A 22,074-nucleotide genomic window follows, 5' to 3' on the forward strand; every position below is an offset into this window, starting at 1 on the left:
TTCACAGGAACAAAAGTCTTTTAACACCGTGTAACAAACGCACACCAGCTTCTGTAGCTGTGTAACTCTCTGACCTAGGCCTAAGTGAGGCTTCTATTTAAACCCTCACAACTTCTAATTAGCCACACCTGTGATTAGCTGCTGGACAGCTTCACCCTCTCTCCAATTATTCCAAACCCCAGGGACCCAGAACACAGTTTATCAACTGCATAATCAAACACACACTCTTTCTCCCTGGGGTTTTAACTGAAAGGAGGAATAGCATGTACAATGCTTGGTCTTAAATATCTTCCATTTATAACCAGGCCTTGCTTTCTGTCACATATCCCCCCCAGCTCACACCCAGTGGGTTGAGCGACCATGGACATAAATGAATGTACCCGAGACAAACCATCAGCATTGCCCTGCAAAAGACTAGCTCTGTGCTCAACAGTAAAATTGAAGGGTTGCAAGCTAAGAAACCACCTAGTAACCCTTGAATTTGTTTCCTTATTCTGACTCATCCTTGTGAGAGGAGCATGATCTGTTATTAATTTAAATTTTCTTCCCAACAGATAGTACCTAAGGGTCTCTAAAGACCACTTAATGGCAAGGCATTTTTTCTCCACTATAGAATAATTATTTTCCTGTGAAATAAGTTTTCTGCTTAGGAAAAGGAAAGGATGCTCTTCTCCCTGACACTCCTGCGAGAGAACTGCTCCTAAACCAACATCAGAGGCATCGGTCTGTACAATAAAATCTTTAGAGAAATTGGGGGTTACCAAAACTGGATGGGCACAAAGGGCATCTTTCAAATGCTTAAAAGCTTGTTCTGCTTCTGGGGACCATTTTATCATAATTTGGGCTCTTGCTTTTGTGAGATCTGTCAAGGGTGCCACAATTGTAGAGAAATTCGGGATAAACCTTCTATAATAACTAGTTATCCCAATAAAAGCTCTTACTTCTTTTTTAGTTAGAGGCTGTGGCCAGTTCTGTATGGCCTCTACTTTTGTTGTCTGAGGTTTAACTAATCCTCTACCAATAGTATAACCCAAGTACTTAGCTTCCTGTAAACCAACAGTACATTTTGCAGGATTGGCAGTTAACCCAGTGGACCGTATTGCATCAAGTACTGCTTGAACTTTTGAAAGATGGGATTCCCAATCTGTACTATAAATTATAACATCATCCAAATATGCTGCCGCATAACGAACATTGGGTTTCAGAATTCTATCCATCATCCTCTGGAATGTTGCTGGGGCCCCATGTAAACCAAAAGGCAACACCGTATACTGAAATAAGCCCTCTGGGGTTGAAAAAGCGGTCTTTTCCTTTGGTTGACTAGTGAGAGGCACCTGCCAATACCCTTTCGTTAAATCAATTGTAGTGAGATAACGTGCTTTTCCTAGCATTTCTATCAACTCATCTACTCTAGGCATTGGATAGGTGTCAAATTTGGAAACACAATTAAGCTTACGATAGTCATTACAGAACCTTAATGAACCATCCGGCTTTGGAACAAGCACGATTGGACTGTTCCACTCACTTTGTGATTCCTCAATTACCCCAAGCTTTAACATTTTTCTACCTCCAGTTTAATAGCCTTTCTACAAGCCTCAGGGACCCTATAGGGTTTAAGGCAGACCTTTTTCCCTGGTTCTGTTATTATGTCATGCTTAATAACATTAGTTTTTCCCAGTGCCACAGAAAATACCTCTTTGTTTCTCCTAATAAAATCCTTGACCTCTCGCTTCTGATGTACAGATAGGGTTTCAGATATATTTACCTCTGGTTCAGTGACAGAGAGTTCTGTAGGTTTTAAGGCAATTAAAAAACATAATTTATGCTTACCTGATAAATTCCTTTCTTCTGTTGTGTGATCAGTCCACGGGTCATCATTACTTCTGGGATATAACTCCTCCCCAACAGGAAATGCAAGAGGATTCACCCAGCAGAGCTGCATATAGCTCCTCCCCTCTACGTCAGTCCCAGTCATTCGACCAAGAATCAACGAGAAAGGAGTAACCAAGGGTGAAGTGGTGACTGGAGTATAATTTAAAAAATATTTACCTGCCTTAAAACAGGGCGGGCCGTGGACTGATCACACAACAGAAGAAAGGAATTTATCAGGTAAGCATAAATTATGTTTTATTCTGTTATGTGTGATCAGTCCACGGGTCATCATTACTTCTGGGATACCAATACCAAAGCAAAAGTACACGGATGACGGGAGGGATAGGCAGGCTCATTATACAGAAGGAACCACTGCCTGAAGAACCTTTCTCCCAAAAATAGCCTCCGAAGAAGCAAAAGTGTCAAATTTGTAAAATTTGGAAAAAGTATGAAGCGAAGACCAAGTTGCAGCCTTGCAAATCTGTTCAACAGAGGCCTCATTCTTAAAGGCCCAAGTGGAAGCCACAGCTCTAGTGGAGTGGGCTGTAATTCTTTCAGGAGGCTGCTGTCCAGCAGTCTCATAGGCTAAACGTATTATGCTACGAAGCCAAAAAGAGAGAGAGGTAGCAGAAGCTTTTTGACCTCTCCTCTGTCCAGAATAAACGACAAACAGGGAAGAAGTTTGGCGAAAATCTTTAGTTGCCTGCAAGTAGAACTTGAGGGCACGAACTACATCCAGATTGTGTAGAAGACGTTCCTTCTTTGAAGAAGGATTTGGACACAGGGATGGAACAACAATCTCTTGATTGATGTTCCTGTTAGTGACTACCTTAGGTAAGAACCCAGGTTTAGTACGCAGAACTACCTTGTCTGAGTGAAAAATCAGATAAGGGGAATCACAATGTAAGGCTGATAACTCAGAAACTCTTCGAGCCGAGGAAATAGCCATTAAAAACAGAACTTTCCAAGATAACAATTTTATATCAATGGAATGAAGGGGTTCAAACGGAACACCCTGTAAAACGTTAAGAACTAAGTTTAAACTCCATGGCGGAGCAACAGCCTTAAACACAGGCTTGATCCTAGCTAGAGCCTGACAAAAGGCCTGGACGTCTGGATCTTCTGACAGACGCCTGTGTAACAAGATGGACAGAGCTGAAATCTGTCCCTTTAATGAGCTAGCTGATAAACCCTTTTCTAAGCCTTCTTGTAGAAAAGACAATATCCTAGCGATCCTAACCTTACTCCAGGAGTAACCTTTGGATTCGCACCAGTATAGGTATTTCCGCCATATTTTATGGTAAATCCTTCTGGTAACAGGCTTCCTAGCCTGAATCAGGGTATCAATAACCGACTCAGAAAAACCACGTTTTGATAAAATCAAGCGTTCAATTTCCAAGCAGTCAGCTTCAGAGAAGTTAGATTTTGATGTTTGAATGGACCCTGTATCAGAAGGTCCTGTCTTAGAGGTAGAGACCAAGGCGGACAGGATGACATGTCCACTAGATCTGCATACCAAGTCCTGCGTGGCCATGCAGGTGCTATTAGAATTACTGATGCTCTCTCCTGTTTGATTTTGGCAATCAATCGAGGAAGCAGCGGGAAGGGTGGAAACACATAAGCCATCCCGAAGTTCCAAGGTGCTGTCAAAGCATCTATCAGAACTGCTTCCGGATCCCTGGATCTGGACCCGTAGCGAGGAAGTTTGGCGTTCTGGCGAGACGCCATGAGATCTATCTCTGGTTTGCCCCAACGTCGAAGTATTTGGGCAAAGACCTCCGGATGAAGTTCCCACTCCCCCGGATGAAAAGTCTGGCGACTCAAGAAATCCGCCTCCCAGTTCTCCACTCCCGGGATGTGGATTGCTGACAGGTGGCAAGAGTGAGACTCTGCCCAGCGAATTATCTTTGATACTTCCATCATTGCTAGGGAGCTTCTTGTCCCTCCCTGATGGTTGATGTAAGCTACAGTCGTGATGTTGTCCGACTGAAACCTGATGAACCCCCGAGTTATTAACTGGGGCCAAGCCAGAAGGGCATTGAGAACCGCTCTCAATTCCAGAATGTTTATTGGCAGGAGACTCTCCTCCTGATTCCATAGTCCCTGAGCCTTCAGAGAATTCCAGACAGCGCCCCAACCTAGTAGGCTGGCGTCTGTTGTTACAATTGTCCAGTCTGGCCTGCTGAATGGCATCCCCCTGGACAGGTGTGGCCGATAAAGCCACCATAGAAGAGAATTTCTGGTCTCTTGATTTAGATTCAGAGTAGGGGACAAATCTGAGTAATCCCCATTCCACTGACTTAGCATGCATAATTGCAGCGGTCTGAGATGTAGGCGTGCAAAAGGTACTATGTCCATTGCCGCTACCATTAAGCCGATCACCTCCATGCATTGAGCTACTGACGGGTGTTGAATGGAATGAAGGACACGGCATGCATTTTGAAGCTTTGTTAACCTGTCTTCTGTCAGGTAAATCTTCATTTCTACAGAATCTATAAGAGTCCCCAAGAATGGAACTCTTGTGAGAGGAAAGAGAGAACTCTTCTTTTCGTTCACTTTCCATCCATGCGACCTTAGAAATGCCAGAACTAACTCTGTATGAGACTTGGCAGTTTGAAAGCTTGAAGCTTGTATTAGAATGTCGTCTAGGTACGGAGCTACCGAAATCCCTCGCGGTCTTAGTACCGCCAGAAGGGCACCCAGAACCTTTGTGAAGATTCTTGGAGCCGTAGCCAATCCGAATGGAAGAGCTACAAACTGGTAGTGCCTGTCTAAGAAGGCAAACCTTAGATACCGGTGATGATCCTTGTGGATCGGAATGTGAAGGTAAGCATCCTTTAAATCCACAGTGGTCATGTACTGACCCTCTTGGATCATGGGTAAAATTGTCCGAATAGTTTCCATTTTGAACGATGGAACTCTTAGGAATTTGTTTAGAATCTTTAAATCTAAGATTGGCCTGAAAGTTCCCTCTTTTTTGGGAACCACAAACAGGTTTGAGTAGAACCCTTGTCCTTGTTCCGACCGCGGAACCGGATGGATCACTCCCATTAATAACAGATCTTGTACGCAGCGTAGAAACGCTTCTTTCTTTATCTGGTTTGTTGACAACCTTGACAGATGAAATCTCCCTCTTGGGGGAGATAATTTGAAGTCTAGAAGGTATCCCTGAGATATGATCTCTAGTGCCCAGGGATCCTGAACATCTCTTGCCCAGGCCTGGGCGAAGAGAGAGAGTCTGCCCCCCACTAGATCCGGTCCCGGATCGGGGGCTCTCGATTCATGCTGTCTTTGGGGCAGCAGCAGGTTTCCTGGCCTGCTTGCTCTTGTTCCAGGCCTGGTTAGGCTTCCAGCCTTGCCTGTAACGAGCAACAGCTCCTTCCTGTTTTGGTGCAGTGGAGGTTGATGCTGCTCCTGATTTGAAATTCCGAAAGGGACGAAAATTAGACTGTCTAGCCTTAGCTTTGGCTTTGTCTTGGGGTAGGGCGTGGCCCTTACCTCCTGTAATGTCAGCGATAATTTCTTTCAAACCGGGCCCAAATAAAGACTGCCCCTTGAAAGGTATATTAAGTAATTTGGACTTAGAAGTAACATCTGCTGACCAGGATTTTAGCCACAGCGCCCTACGTGCCTGTATGGCGAATCCTGAGTTCTTAGCCGTAAGTTTGGTTAAATGTACTACGGCCTCCGAAATGAAAGAATTAGCTAGTTTAAGGACTCTAAGCCTGTCCGTAATGTCGTCTAGCGTAGATGAACTAAGGTTCTCTTCCAGCGACTCAATCCAAAATGCTGCCGCAGCCGTAATCGGCGCGATACATGCAAGGGGTTGCAATATAAAACCTTGTTGAACAAACATTTTCTTAAGGTAACCCTCTAATTTTTTATCCATTGGATCTGAGAAAGCACAGCTATCCTCCACCGGGATAGTGGTACGCTTAGCTAAAGTAGAAACTGCTCCCTCCACCTTGGGGACCGTTTGCCATAAGTCCCGAGTGGTGTCGTCTATTGGAAACATCTTTCTAAATATTGGAGGGGGTGAGAACGGCACACCGGGTCTATCCCACTCCTTAGTAACAATTTCAGTTAGTCTCTTAGGTATAGGAAAAACTTCAGTACTCGCCGGTACCGCAAAGTATTTATCCAACCTGCACAGTTTCTCTGGTATTGCAACGGTGTTACAATCGTTGAGAGCTGCTAAGACCTCCCCTAGTAATACACGGAGGTTCTCCAATTTAAATTTAAAATTTGAAATATCTGAGTCCAATCTGTTTGGATCAGAAACGTCACCCACAGAATGAAGCTCTCCGTCCTCATGCTCTGCGAGCTGTGACGCAGTATCAGACATGGCCCTAGCATTGTCAGCGCACTCTGTTCTCACCCCAGAGTGATCACGCTTGCCTCTTAGTTCTGGTAATTTAGACAAAACTTCAGTCATAACAGTAGCCATATCTTGTAATGTTATCTGTAATGGCCGCCCAGATGTACTAGGCGCCATAATATCACGCACCTCCCGGGCGGGAGATGCAGGTACTGCCGCGTGAGGCGAGTTAGTCGGCATAACTCTCCCCTCGCTGTTTGGTGAAATTTGTTCACATTGTACAGATTGACTTTTATTTAAAGTAGCATCAATACAGTTAGTACATAAATTTCTATTGGGCTCCACCTTGGCATTGGAACAAATGACACAGATATCTTCCTCTGAGTCAGACATGTTTAACACACTAGCAAAAAAACTTACAACTTGGTTATAATCTTTTTTAGCAAAAACGTACTGTGCCTCAAAGAGGTACTAAACGATTAAATGACAGTTGAAATAATGAACTGAAAAACAGTTATAGCATCAAACTTTAAAACAACACAACTTTTAGCAAAGGTTTGTTCCCATTAGTAAAATAACAATAATTAAATTTGACATAAAAAATACAAAGCAACGTTTTTATTCACAGTCACTATAAGAATTCTCACAGCTCTGCTGAGAGAATTTACCTCCCTTCAAAGAAGTTTGAAGACCCCTGAGATCTGTCAGAGATGAACCGGATCATGCAGGAAATATAAAAGTAACTGACTGGAATTTTTTGATGCGTAGCAAAGAGCGCCAAAAACGGCCCCTCCCTCTCCCACACAGCAGTGAAGAGAAACGAAACTGTCACAAATAAAAGCAAAAAAGGCTGCCAAGTGGAAAATAATGCCCAAATATTTATTCACACAGTACCTCAGCAATGTAAACGATTCTACATTCCAGCAAAAACGTTTAACATGATAAATAGTTATTAAAAGGATTAGTGACCTTTAACAGAGTAGTTCCGGTGAAATACCATCCCCAGAATACTGAAGTGTATACATACATGTCATTTTAACGGTATGGCAGGATTTTCTCATCAATTCCATTCAGAAAATAAAAACTGCTACATACCTCAATGCAGATTCATCTGCCCGCTGTCCCCTGATCTGAAGCCTTTACCTCCCTCAGATGGCCGAGAACAGCAATATGATCTTAACAACTCCGGTTAAAATCATAGTAAAAAACTCTGGCAGATTCTTCCTCAAACTCTGCCAGAGAAGTAATAACACGCTCCGGTGCTATTGTAAAATAACAAACTTTTGATTGAAGTCATAAAAACTAAGTATAATCACCATAGTCCTCTCACACATCCTATCTAGTCGTTGGGTGCAAGAGAATGACTGGGACTGACGTAGAGGGGAGGAGCTATATGCAGCTCTGCTGGGTGAATCCTCTTGCATTTCCTGTTGGGGAGGAGTTATATCCCAGAAGTAATGATGACCCGTGGACTGATCACACATAACAGAAGAAATTCCCTATATTTCCAAGGTTTTAACAGATTTATATGATATATTTGCTCAGGTTTCCTTCTCCCTGGCTGACTTACTTTGTAATTGACATCACCCACTTTCTCTATTATCTCATATGGGCCCTGCCAAGTTGCCAAGAATTTATTTTCAACAGTAGGAACCAGAACTAACACCCTATCCCTAGGTTGAAACACCCTGGCTCTAGCATTACGGTTGTAGCTGTACTTTTGTGCTTCCTGTGCTTTTCCCATATGTTCCCTTACAATGGGTATGACAGCTTCCATACAATCCTGCATTTGGGAAATATGTTCAATAATACTTTGGTAAGGTGTTATCTCTTGTTCCCAAGTCTCTTTAACTATATCTAGTAATCCCCTGGGATGCCGCCCATATAACAGTTTAAATGGGGAAAAACCTGTAGAAGCCTGGGGAACCTCCCTGATGGACAACATTAAATAGGGTAACAGAAGGTCCCAATTTCTCCCATCTGTGTCAATTACCTTTCTTAGCATACTTTTGAGAGTTTTGTTAAACCTCTCTACTAAACCATCAGTCTGAGGGTGATATACTGAGGTCCTTAGTTGTTTTATGCCAAACAACTTACACAATTCTTTTGTAACCCTGGACATAAATGGAGTTCCTTGGTCTGTCAAAATTTCCTTAGGTATCCTGACCCTGCTAAACATTAGCATGAGTTCTCTTGCTATGGACTTTGCAGAGCTGTTACGAAGGGGAACTGCCTCAGGATAGCATGTAGCATAATCAAGGATTACCAGTATATACTGATGTCCTCTCGAAGATTTAACCAGCAGACCCACCAAGTCCATAGCAATTCTTTCAAAAGGCACATCAGTTATAGGCAAGTGCACTAAAGGGTTACAAAAATATTTAGCAGGAGCTGTAAGTTGACACTTAGGGCATAAAGCACAATAATCATTGATGGCTACAAATATCCCTGGCCAATAAAACCTCCTAAGAACTCTCTCTTTGGTTTTCTCAAATCCCAAATGCCCCCCTAGAATGTGGTTATGTGCAAGATTTAATACAGTGTTTCTAAAAGTCGGGGGCACCAAAAGTGGTTTAACAATGTCTGTTCTTTTCTTCTCTACACGATATACCAAATCATTAACTGCTTCAAAAGAAGGATAGGGTAATATATTTCCTGGCTGTGTCACAACTTAATTTATAACCCTGATATTATTTCTTGCCTCTATCAATGTTGGATCCTCCCATTGGGCTTTTTAAAATTACCAGGGCCACCAACCAGATATATCAAATCATCAATATTTTCTGAGCTAGTACTTGGTACTTCATTACTCTGAGAAGGTTAATCACCTACTAATACAGGCATAGGGTAATAAATCTTATTTTTCTCCTTTTCAATTGAACCCCCTTCAAAATCAGTTTCAGAGAAAGGAAATACATAAATATCAGAAGTTTGACATATTTCTGGAGATTCCCATAACTCCAGAAATTTTGGAAAATCTCTCCCTATCACCACCTCATGGGCTAAATTTGGTACTAAAAAAACACAATATTATAGAAAATTATAGAAATAATAGAGGGGAGGAGTACACACCTTATAGACAAAGTAGAAACAGACCGGAGGAAAATTGGAAAACTACTACACACAGTAATTATGAACGAAGAGAGAAGGATGATAGATGGAGACTAGTTACACATAATAGATTTGAACCATTAGAGAAAAAAAGACTAGATAGTTTTGAACTTACAATTGAGGAGGAACATTTTTAGGAAGAAGCCCTCAAAGGGAGGGCAAACTAGTAAAATCAAAAGAGGTAACAGAAATAGGAAAATCTCAAAAAGCTACAAAAAAAAAAAAAAAACTATAGAGGAAGTAGAGGAGGAAAAAGAAGACAATGTCGAAACAAAAAGACAGAGATAGGAAAAAAAGCAGTATTTTCAATTTAAGTGAAAGAGCTCTCTTAGATAAAGAAACAAAAATTTTGAGTTTGGGTCTAACCTTTGCTCCAAGCAAAACTTTGAATAAATTTGAAACCCATATAAATTTAAAGAAATTTATAAGAAATCTAACTCTAAAGAGATATTTTTTAAAACAACCATTGGAGAATTATACAAGAGTAGTGACCGATAAATTTATACATACCAGTCTGAAGCCAAGATCGAAATTTTACCCTTCTAATGACAAGGGAAGTAATATAGAGACTTTTGAGAAGCTAGTACTAGCAGATCTAAAAAAGGATAACAACAACATAAAAGTAACTTCTAATCTGAGTAGAAAAGATAGGGAGACCCTCAAAAATTTAAAGGAGGATGACTCCATCACCATTAAGCCGGCGGATAAAGGTGGAGGCTTGGTAGTGATGGATAGATTAAAATATTGTAGTGAGGCTGAAAGACTTTGAACCCCACTGAGAGGTTTAATAAGACATTAATATCTATTTTGGATAGTGGAAGAGAAACCGGCATTCTAAAAGAAGGAGAATATAATTATATTCTAAACAAGTTCCCTATAGTGCCGGTTTTCTATCACTTACCCAAAATACACAAAAGCCTCCCAAACCCTCCGGGGTGACCTATAATCCCCGGGATAGGCTCCATGACAGCTAACTAATCTAAATATATTGACACCTTTCTACAAAAATATGTGGTAAACCTCAACACATATCTAAAGGACTCTACTAGCCTTTTAAGATTATTAGAAGATATTAAATGGGAAGATTCTATGATATTAGCTACATGTGATGTGGCTTCCTTATATACATCCATTAAACATGATTTTGGGATAGAGGCGGTTGAGTCCTTTTTGATACAAGATAATGAGTTACCAAAAGAACAGAAAGACTTCTTATTACGAAGCATAAGATTCATACTAGAACATAATTATTTTTCATTCAACAATACATACTATGTTCAAATTGAGGGAAACGCTATGGGCACAAGGTTCACACCGAGCTATGCAAATCTCTTTATGGGAGATTAGGAATCTCTGTTCCCAGACAATTTGGAGCTCAGTGCAAACCTTGTGTTCTTTAAGAGGTTCATAGATGATATCTTTATAATTTGGAGGGGACAGGAGGCAGATCTCCTAGAGTTTTTGAAGCTATGAATAACAATGATAGAGGGATTTCATTTACATATGAACTTAACAGAAAACAAATTACATTCCGGGATTTGGATATAATGATAGTATCTGACAACATTGAGACAAAAACGCACTTCAAAAAAGTTGACTCGAATAATTTCATACACGCCTCTAGCTGTCACCTTCCTAAATGGAAGGAGAGTATACTGATAAGTCAAAGTTTGAGGATTCGTAAGAACTGCTCAAGAATTGATGACTTTTAAGTCCAGATTAACATCTTGGAAGAAAAGTTTAAAGACGGGTTATAAAAAAGAAACAATTGATAAGGCAACAGAAAGAGCAAGGGACACGGATAGAAAAAAACTATTAGGACATAAACAAAAATCTACAGATGAGTTTAATGTCCCTTTCATAAATGATTTCAGTGAAGATCACCTATTAATAAAAAAGATTTTAAGAAAACATTGGCATCTTCTGAAAAATGACCCAATTTTGGGAGATAAAATACCACCATACCCAAGGGTAATTTATAGGAAAGCACAAAACCTAAAGATGATCCTAGCACAGAGTGAATACAAAAAGTGCAATAGAAATAAAAAATCTTTTGACAAAGACCTAAAAGGAATGGATGTGAAAGGCTTCTTCCCCTGTCATATATGCAGAGCATGCCAGTATGGTATTAAAAAGAAAACTGTAAAAATTCCTAATAAAACTAAGGAGTTTAAAATAAAAAATGTAATAAGATGTACAAATAAGGGGGTAATTTATATGCTGCAATGTTCTTGTGACCTTTTTTATATAGGTGAAACGACATGGATGTTAAGGGACAGGATAAGGGAACACATTTGTAACATTAAGAAAGGAAATTTGGACACTTATCTTTACAAACACTTCCGAGAAATACACAAAAATAGAGTCTCATATATGAAATATTGGGGTTTATATACGGTAAAACCAAACTGGAGAGGGGGAGATTTAGAAGAATCTATTTAAAAAAAAAGAAGCAGAATTTATATACAACTTTAACACAATTCACCCCCACGGTCTTAATTCAGAATTGGATATATCCCCATTTTTGGGCACTTAAAAAATACCCACTAGATTTTAAATTGTTATAAATGGAGTTAAAATATGTAGACATTAATAAATAGTCATATATGACACCAATTTTATAATAATATACACCATGAAACATGGAACATATATGTATACAATTCTAGTTTTAAAAGGTATTATCCTTTGATATATAGATATTTTCACTCCCCTCACTCTCTTCATTTTCTCTTCCCCCCTCCCACCAAACTTTGACAATACCCTCACCTAAAATTCTTGCAAAGTGGTAAGAAATGCACATATAAAATTACTGCCAATAGTTTTTTAGATATATAGTATTGCAATATGAGAACTTGTATGTGCCTTCAAAAAAGAAGAAGGATATTTTCCAAAAAAGATGCTTTAGAACTTCCAACTAAATAATGTGGATGTATTAGTAAGATATAGTAGGGATATACACATATTGTAGTAAATAAATTGAAATCTGAACCTTTGAAAAAAAGATGTGTAAAGAAAAAAAAAAAAGATGTGTAAATAAAATGAACCATTAGAAAAACCGTCAGAACTATAAAATGGTTAACCCTTTGGCATAAAGTAAATAATAAAGATACAACAAAGAAAAAGATGAAATAGGATAACATTGAGAGGAGGAAAACAGAAGATTCAAATAACATGATTCTAGGACCCAGGGGAGAAGAGAAATATAAAAGGTGTAAATCACACTCTATCTTGATAAAGCCAGAGCACCTGGCAAAACATGTTGATATAAGTGTTAACACCAAGAAAGAGGAGATTTCTATCACCTGCGTACAGAAGTACTAAAGTGCAGGGAATCAGCAAAGAAAAGACTGTTAACTGAAAAGATAACTTGCGCAAGTTACACAAATAAAAGGATCATTTGAAGCTTTTGGTGCTGTTTCCATAGCACTACCAACGGAGACCGGTGACGTAAGGAAATTCACCTACCGGAACTTCTTTTCCAAGAGATTCACTGAGGATACGGAGGTGAAGCCGGGAAGCCGTAAGTACTAACAGCTCCCAAGAAAGGGTAAGGAAATCACCCCCAAGCACTGCTTAAACAATCTGCTCTCTAAAAGGTTCACTGAGGATACGAAGGTGAAGCAGAGGAGCCGTGAGTATTAACAGCTCACTGTAAGGGTAAGGGAATCGCCCTCAATATTACATATTGACAAATATATGAACATTTGGCACATAAAGAAAAGTTATATTCACAAGCGGTTTGGCACATTCTTCAGGTATGCAAAATATTGCCATTTAAGATTCTGGTAAACGGCCATTGCGGGAAAACCATTTCAATAATTGACTCTGTATCAAGCATTGTCCTGACGGTTTATTAGAATTAACCACACATCTTTACATTGTAACAAAGTTTAGAGTATTAGTATTGGATATCAAGCTGACTTTAGGTTACTATTTGTGTAAGATTTGCACCAGCTGTATAAAATAACGATCATTAGTAGCATAGATATCAGGAACACCTAGGAGTGTTGTGAAGTTTAATTGGTATAAGAAATACTGTTGTTTTTTTGGTTTTAATAAGGAATTTTTTACTTAATTTTAAATGTTTTTTGTATAGTGTTGCAACACTTAGGACTTGTAATTCATTTTATCAGATGTAATAATATTTTTTATTTGAGAATAAATTGTTTAAAAAAAATTCTAACGATTATTCTTGCTATTGGTTTAGTCATTTAAATACATTAATCTTTTTGCAAGTTAGTTATTAATTCCCACACTGCACCTTTATCTCTTCTGCTGATTGAGCGCCTATTCTCCACATCTCTATTCACTAAATTTGGTACTACACCCACACAATATTTTAATTTACCACACTGAGTCTCAATCTCCACCTCAGCTGTAGGATATTCCCGTTTATCTCCATGAACACAGATAATTCCCATTTTTTCCCCATAATCTAATACTGCATCTGGTACTATAGATTTAGCCACTAGTGTGACCATACTTCCTGAATCAAGCAAAGCCCTAGACACTTTACCATTAACCGTCACAGTACACCAATGGGAATCATTATTAACAGAGCTGTTGCTATTAGACAATAGTGAATGTGCAACATTACAGTCCATAAATTCATCTTTATCACAGTCTCTAGCAATATGCCCAACCTCATTACATTTAGAACATCTTTGAGGTTGGTTATATTTAAATGTTTCCTTAATTCCTGGGGAAATGTCTCTGGTGTTTTGCCTATACACCTGCTGCTCTCATTCCATTTATCCCCTGAACAGTCTTACCAGTTCTTGTAGAGCTTTGGGACTTGGTATTGTGGGGCTGATCCACTGAAGATCATTGCAAAACTTCTCCTGAAGCTATAAATCTTTCGACCAATACAATCAACTGATCCGCTGTTTGAGGATCACCTTGATTAACCCACCGCCGCAGGGAAGCAGGTAATCCATGCTGAAACCGGTCCATCACTAGTAGTTCCACTATTTTGGTAGCCGAATTAACCTCTGGTTGCAGCCACTTCCTGGCAAGGTGTATAAGGTCGAACATCTGGGATCTTGCAGCATTATGAGATGAAAACATCCAGGAATGGAATCTTTGTGCACGAACTGCCGAAGTCACCCCCAGGCGTGCAAGGATTTCGGCTTTCAATTTCTCATAGTTACTGGCTTGTGCTGGCTCTAAATCATAGTAAGCCTTCTGAGGTTCACCACTAAGAAATGGTGCAAGTATACTCGCCCACTCAACTGTCGGACATTTTTCTCTTTCTGCTGTGCGTTCAAATGCCAAAAGATACGCCTCAACATCATCAGCTGCTGTCATTTTTTGAAGATAATGACTAGCCCTTATTACTCTGGAACCTTGGCTGCCACCAATATATTCAGAGTTCAGTTTTTCTGATATGGCTTGAACCTCTCGTTGCAGAGTTTGTTAGCACTTTGTTGCTCTTCCTTGGTCTTCCTGAATGTCTGTCTAAGCTTGCACAGCAGCCATCTGTTGTATCAACAATTCAGTGTTCTCCTTCTGTCATTTAGCCAGCAGCATAGCACTCTCTGACTGGGCCAAGACCAACTGTTGCAGTGCTGCACTATTTTCAGCAGCTTTTCTGTTAGTCTCCTGCTGTATAGCATTAGAATGGATCAAAGCTTTAATGACTTCCTCCATGTTGCTTGCAGATTATTATGCCCACAGACATACAACGTGGTTACCCGGATTCTCCACCAAGTGTAACAGGAACACTTTTAACCACGGTCTTCTAGGGCACAAATGCAACACAGGACAGTCCTTTATTTTTCACAGCAACAACAAACAGGCAGTTCATTTTCAAAAGAGGGAAATCTTACCTCTGCAGCAATGTTAAGTACTTTTTGTAAATATCAGTACTTTCAAGTATGTCCCAGCACTGAACAGCATTCCACAAGTGCTTTGTCAAAATAATGTCAGTTTACAGTTCACAGGAACAAAAGTCTTTTAACACAGTGTAACAAACACACACCAGCTTCTGTAGCTGTGTAACTCTCTGACCTAGGCCTAAGTGAGGCTGCTATTTAAACCCTCACAACTTATAATTATCCACACCTGTGATTAGCTGCTGGACAGCTTCACAGCTGTCTGGGATAATGGCCCACCCTCTCTCCAATTATCCCAAACCCCAGAACACAGTTTATCAACTGCATAATCAATACACACTCTCTCTCCCTGGGGTTTTAACTGAAAGGAGAAATAGCATGTACAATGCTTGGTCTTAAATATCTCCCATTTATAACCAGGCCTTGCTTTCTGTCACAATATAGAGATATAGATATAGATTATATATATATATATATATATATATATATATATATATATATATATATATATATATATATATATATATATATATTTCAAGTGACAAGAGAGACAAACAAATAGCTACGTTTCGGGCCTACATAGCCCTCACGCATGACTAAGTCATATGTAGGCCCGAAACATAGCTGTTTGTTTGTCTCTCTTGTCACTTGAATAAAGGATTTATATCTTGAAGGAATAGTGCTGGGACATGGATGGATGGATGGATAGATAGATGGATAGATAGATAGATAGAGAGAGAGATATATAGATTTTTTTTTTTTATGTGTGTGAATAAACTGAAATACTTACAATCAGCAACAACAAAAGATTAAATATCCCTGTAATCTTTTTAAATGTGCATTATGCTATATATATATATATATATATATATATATACTTATTAGTTCATATATTTCAAATATACTGGGGCTTTCAAAAGCTGATAAGGATCACTTGTGCTGCATGAATGTAAAAATGTACACTATGTGAATGACAAATAAAAAAAGAAAGTTAAAGGGACAGTCAACCATAGAATTGTTATTGTTTTAAAAGATAGATAATCCCTTTATTACTCATTCCCCAGTCTTGCATAACCAACACAGTTATATTAATGTACTTTTTACCTTTGTGATTACCTTGTATCTAGGATCCTTCTTCCAGCCCCCTGATCACATGACTGTGACTGTTTATTATCTATTGTCTTAAATTTAGCATTGTATTGTGCTAGATCTTAAATAACTTTCTGTGCCTGATCACAGTGTTATCTATATAGCCCACGTGTACTTTCTGTCTCTTTGTGTTGAAAAGAGATTTAAAAAGCCTGTGATAAGAGGCAGCCCTCAAAGGCTTAGAAATTAGCATATGAGCCTACCTATGTTTAGTTTAAACTAAGAATACCAAGAGAAAAAAGCAAATTTGATGATAAAAGTAAATTGGATAGTCAATTAAAATTAAAAGTATTATCTGAATAATGAAAATTTAATTTATACTTGACTGTCCCTTTAAGAACTACTGTTTAATGGAAGCTCTAAAACAATGCATTACTGGTCTTCACAGTCTGAGCAACACCGCCATAGCTGATAAAAATAGAGTAGTAATAGCTGTCAAGGAAGTTTTGAGCTAATTAAACAAGGAATGTGCTATGATTCACTCTTTTTATTATAGGTCAGAGGTGTGTCACAAGAACACTTGGTCCCTCCTTGATTTATAAGAAAGTATTTAGCGTACCAGGGTCACCCTAAGAGACAACACTTTTTTTTTTAAACCTATGAAAATGAGACATCAAGAAATGTCTTTAACAAAGTGATTCTTCAACATTCAAAAGCCTTAGAACGAGTACAAGAGCATTTACAGTATATCATGAGACGGTTATTTCTATGGAGCACATGCCTGCTGTTAGACATGCATTAATATGTCACTGATGTTCCCTCATATATTGGAACATTTAAAGGGACAATAAACATGGATTTTTGACTCTCTCTAAATAAAAAAAGTAATTTATACCAATATTACAATTGATATAACACAATGGTTTAGCCTTTAGTTGACAAAAATGTGCAGAACTGTGATTCAATCCATAAGTTACCAGGAACACGAAAGTGATTTAACGTCTGAGGTTAGCAATACACAGAGATTTAACCCTTTGATAGCAAGTACACACATATAAAAGTGATTTAATGCCCTTTACTGTTAGAAACATACATGCATCTGTGATTCAACTCCAAACTGACAGAAACATTTTAATAAACAAAATGAGACCCCCTCATTTTACTTTTTCACACACACTTATAGCCAGCAAACTTCCCTCACATTATTTCATATCTGTATTAATAGCACCTCCCAATGTATACCTAGGGGCTGGTTTATTAAAGTACGATGTAGCTTATCATGCCCGCCACACATATCATTGCACAAGCAGTTCTTGTGAACTGCTTGTGCAATGCCGCCTACAGATTTGCAGGGGGTGTCAATCAGCCCGATTGTATAGGATCAGGTGGATTGATGTCCGCAGCCTCAGAGCAGGCGGACCAGTTATGGAGCAGCGGTCTTTAGACCGCTGCTTCATAACTGCTGTTTCCAGGGGAAATGCTTGCGTGGAAACGGGGGCATCGAGCTCCATTTGGAGCTTGATCATTTTGCCCCCTAGACTCTATTAGCAACCCTTGGTCCCTTCCATTGCAGAGCTGAGGGCTCAGGTCACACACTCTCTCTCTCTCTCTCTCTCTCTCTCTCATTACACTGTATTTTTGATTATTAATCACCAAAGGTTCTCTAGGAGGAGGAGTAAACACAATCCACTCTTAAAGCCCATTATATCCCTTATCTTTATGTGGTTTTTATTTGCATCTCTTTTCTTTCTAGTGGTAGGGCATCTTTATATGAATTAGGGTTTAGCCCTATGCTTAATATATTGTATCTATTAGTAACCCTTGTGCTACTGTTCATATGTTTGTCATTATTGTAATTATTCTTATGTTTGTCTTTCTCATTATGCCGTTTTGCTTGTATATTGGTATGTAAAATATAACTGATATTTTTATGCAAGACATTTTGTATTTTATTGTTACTTGTTAAAACTCTTTCATAAATAATATATACACATACACACACATATACACATATATATATATACATACACACACATATACACATATATATACACATACACACACATATACACATATATATACACATACACACACATATATATATATATATATATATATATATATATATATATATATATATATATATATATATACACACACACACACACACACACTTCACAGAATGCAGGCACTCATTGGTCTTTGTTAAAATGTACAAAATTCATTAAGGCATAGTTAAAAAGAAGACATAACGTTTCGGCACCAAATTGTGCCTTTGTCAAATGTGAACATGAGAACAAAAAATATACAGCACACTTAAAACTTATGGTTTTTGTACATTTTAACAAAGACCAATGAGTGCCTGCATTCTGTGAAGTATTTGGATGAATTTCAGCAGAGCACAGTGGCATCAATGGAGTGGTGAGATGGTGCTTTCCCTTTAAGGAACTAATATATATATAAAAGATATAGTGAATGGCGGCATAAAATAGCATAGGAAATTGAAACTGGTTGTTAGTGCATCTAGCCCAGTATTCCTTTTCCTTTTCCTCAGAAGCAGGAAGGAGCAAGAAATGCTGCTATGCATTTAGTTAGAGGTTAGTATTCAGCATTTTTAGTGTGCTTCATCTCCTCATGTTGCTGACCAGTCTGGACTGGAGGAGAAATTATACTGCTGTAAACAAGTTCTCCTGCCCTTTAAAGACTTCCTGTCCTCATATGTGACCTGAACAATATACTACTTAGTGCTAAATGGTTGCTATATAGGCAGTATTTACTAAGCTGTTGGCTAATATATGTGACTATGTCACAATCAATATAAACAATATTTCCTATGGACTGCTCATTGAATTTTACTTCTTTTCCCATTTGTCCTGTAAATATCTGTATACAAATATTTCTGCTAGAAAAAGTCTATGGCTTACTCCTAAATTTTAGATAAATGTATCAACCCATGATAGAAGCAACTCACATACAAGCAATTCCTTAAAGGGACAGGTAACCCCAACATTTGCTTTCATGATTTGGATAGAACATAAAACTTTAAACAACTTTCCAATTTACTTCTATTGTCAAATTTGCTTCATTCTCTTGGTTTTCCTTTGCTGAAGGGAAAGCATTGCACTACTGGCAGCTAGATGAACACATCTAGCTAGCCAATCACAAGAGACAAATTTGTGCAGACACCAATCAGCAGCTAGCTCACACTAGTGTAGGATATGTGCATATTCTTTTTCTGCAAGAGATACAAAGAGAATGAACCACATTTGAAAATAGAAGTGAATTTTAAGTGTCTTGAAATGAAATGCTCTATCTGAATCATGCAAGTTTAATTTTGACTTTCCTATCTGTAAATGGACACATTTGTTCCCCCATGATTCAGATAGTGCATATTTGTATCATTTGTTGAAAAGCAGGAACACAAAAACACACATTATATATATATATATATATATATATATATATATATATATATATATATATATATAGTACCAAAAAACTATCGCAAGCAAAAACAGTGTACTTTCAACTCATAACATGAGCAGAACCCAACGAGCACAAAAAGCTTACTTCTAGAAGAGTTAAAGCTCGAGCGGGAGCATTAAATAGTTTTCCACTTGAAATCTGACCCTGAATAAGGGTAAACTTTTAAAGCTGCAGATTTTCAAATAAAAAACACCCATAGATTTTAGTTGCACACAAAGTCAGTTTAACCTATTCTTTGCCGACGTGTAAAAGATGTTGTTATTTTCTCACATACATATATGTGGCATGTATGGATTTGCACTTTTACCGAGAATAAATCATTCACCAGGGTGTCAGGAGAAATATAAATATATTCATAGTAATCAAATATCAATATATTTCATAGTAATACTCACTGGAATTTCAAGAAGCTTTTCTACAAATTCCAGTGAGCGCGGATTACTATGATAGATTATATATATATATATATATATATATATATATATATATATATATATATATATATATATATATATATATATACACACACATATATACACACACACACACACACATTGTGAAGTAGCTGGGTGGGGACAGTGTAATACTTTGTAAAATTATAACATTTCTGCTATCCAATACATAAGTTAATTGCATTAATTAACAAATGTATTTAATGATGTGTACAATAAGCATTGAACATTTTTAATTTTAGCCAGTAGATCAGCAAAAACACCAATAAAAAGGTCCTGGGGAGAACAATGTGTATAATATATGTAACTAGCCCACTGAATATTAAAAATAGGAGAAAATTAAATGTTTTACACGTCAGCTGCAATTTCTTACTCATCCAGGACAAGTAGATTATTGGAAATTTAATTTATGTATGTTCTCCCCAGGATCATTTTAGTGGGTGCACCACCCAGCTGATTTTACTGACCACCAGGATACAATTTTAGCCAATATTAACTTAAAATTAGCTAATATTAAAAATGTTACATTTTTATGGCGCACATGATCATTAAATAAATGTATGTTAAATTATGCAATTAATGTGTGCTTTGCATAGCAGAAAATTATAATAGAAAACATTGCACTGCCCCCACACAGCTACTTGATAATGCCACCCAGCTACTTGATTATGCCACCCTGCTGGCAACATTTTCAGTGGAGAACACTGTGTGTGTGTGTGTGTATATATATATATATATATATATATATATATATATATATATATATATATACACACACACACACACACACACAGGTATATATATATATATATATATATATATATATATATATATATATAAATATATATTTTATTATTATTATTTTGTGTAGTAAAAATACTGTAAAATACTAACAGGTGTACTGAAACAGAAATGTGCATTGCCAAGTGTGCTACAGCAGTCTAAAAAAAAAAAAAGCTTGAGAACCAATGAAAATTACATTTATGGGGTATTATAAGGGGTTATGGTTCTTTGGGAGCTGTACAGGGGTACTGGCATTCCATTTATACTTTTGAGAGCCTAAGAATTTTCCATGGCTGAAATAGTTGTGAAGCAAGATGGAAATTTTCAAACAATGCCACCTAAATGTTCCTAATAGGGACATATGCTTCCAAATTCATTTTTATTTAATCCAAAATGTAAAAGGTGTTTTAATTATGTAGGTCTATTTGCCCTTCACTATTAACAGGTCATTAATAAGACCTTCAGCAGGGCTGTCCACCCTAGATATAGCTATGTTCACAACTAGCATATTAACCATTTGCTCCCAGACAGCATTGACAGCCATAGGGTTAATGTTGCATATGCCAATCTTATATCATAGATATCGAATAGGTCACACAGTTTATCAATTACACACGCAAATACGCGATCATCCCCAGTCCCATACATCTCTAAGTTCATCACTAACTCACCCCATGAGCTCCTCACGGTGTAAGTAGCTGTTACTCTCCATAGCTGCTCCGACTCTCGTCATTTTCCACTACAAATCATAACACCAAAGATGACACTCCCTCGTCCTCCCCATAACACGAGCATTTCCTACTTCCAGTACCACCTAGAAACTACATCTCCCATAGTGCCCCGCACGATGCAGTATTCACTTTTGGACGTTATGGGGAGCTACTAGTTAACCAGAGAGGCAGTAATGTTTTTCCTCTTCAAATTGTTGTTGTCTCACACCTTGAGAGGTCATTATATTATATTAGTAGAGGTGGTGTTCTGGTAAGGCGGAAGCGAAACAGAGAAAATATATTAAAAAAATATTCGGCGGATCTCATCTTTATATATATATATATAATCGATTGTTTTGTATTTCTGTGGCAGAAAATATACCTACATTTACAAACATTTGACTATGAACATTTCA

At 38.0% G+C, this 22,074-nt stretch overlaps 1 protein-coding gene across 4 annotated transcripts in view; it reads right to left on the reverse strand.

Annotated features, from left to right (window-relative positions):
• The window catches only part of RUBCN (rubicon autophagy regulator), a 222,708-nt gene extending 200,961 nt beyond the window's left edge, over positions 1-21,747 (reverse strand). For all 4 annotated transcript variants that reach the window (XM_053710291.1, XM_053710290.1, XM_053710289.1 and 1 more), the window contains exon 1: positions 21,620-21,747. In XM_053710291.1, the coding sequence (XP_053566266.1) occupies positions 21,620-21,681 (62 nt within the window). In that variant the 5' untranslated portion in view covers positions 21,682-21,747. The remainder of the gene's footprint in view (positions 1-21,619) is intronic.
• Positions 21,748-22,074: the final 327 nt, after the last annotated feature.

The sequence above is a fragment of the Bombina bombina genome, chromosome 4 (genome assembly GCF_027579735.1).
Source record: "Bombina bombina isolate aBomBom1 chromosome 4, aBomBom1.pri, whole genome shotgun sequence".
In the NCBI taxonomy this organism is placed as follows: Eukaryota; Metazoa; Chordata; class Amphibia; order Anura; family Bombinatoridae; genus Bombina; species Bombina bombina.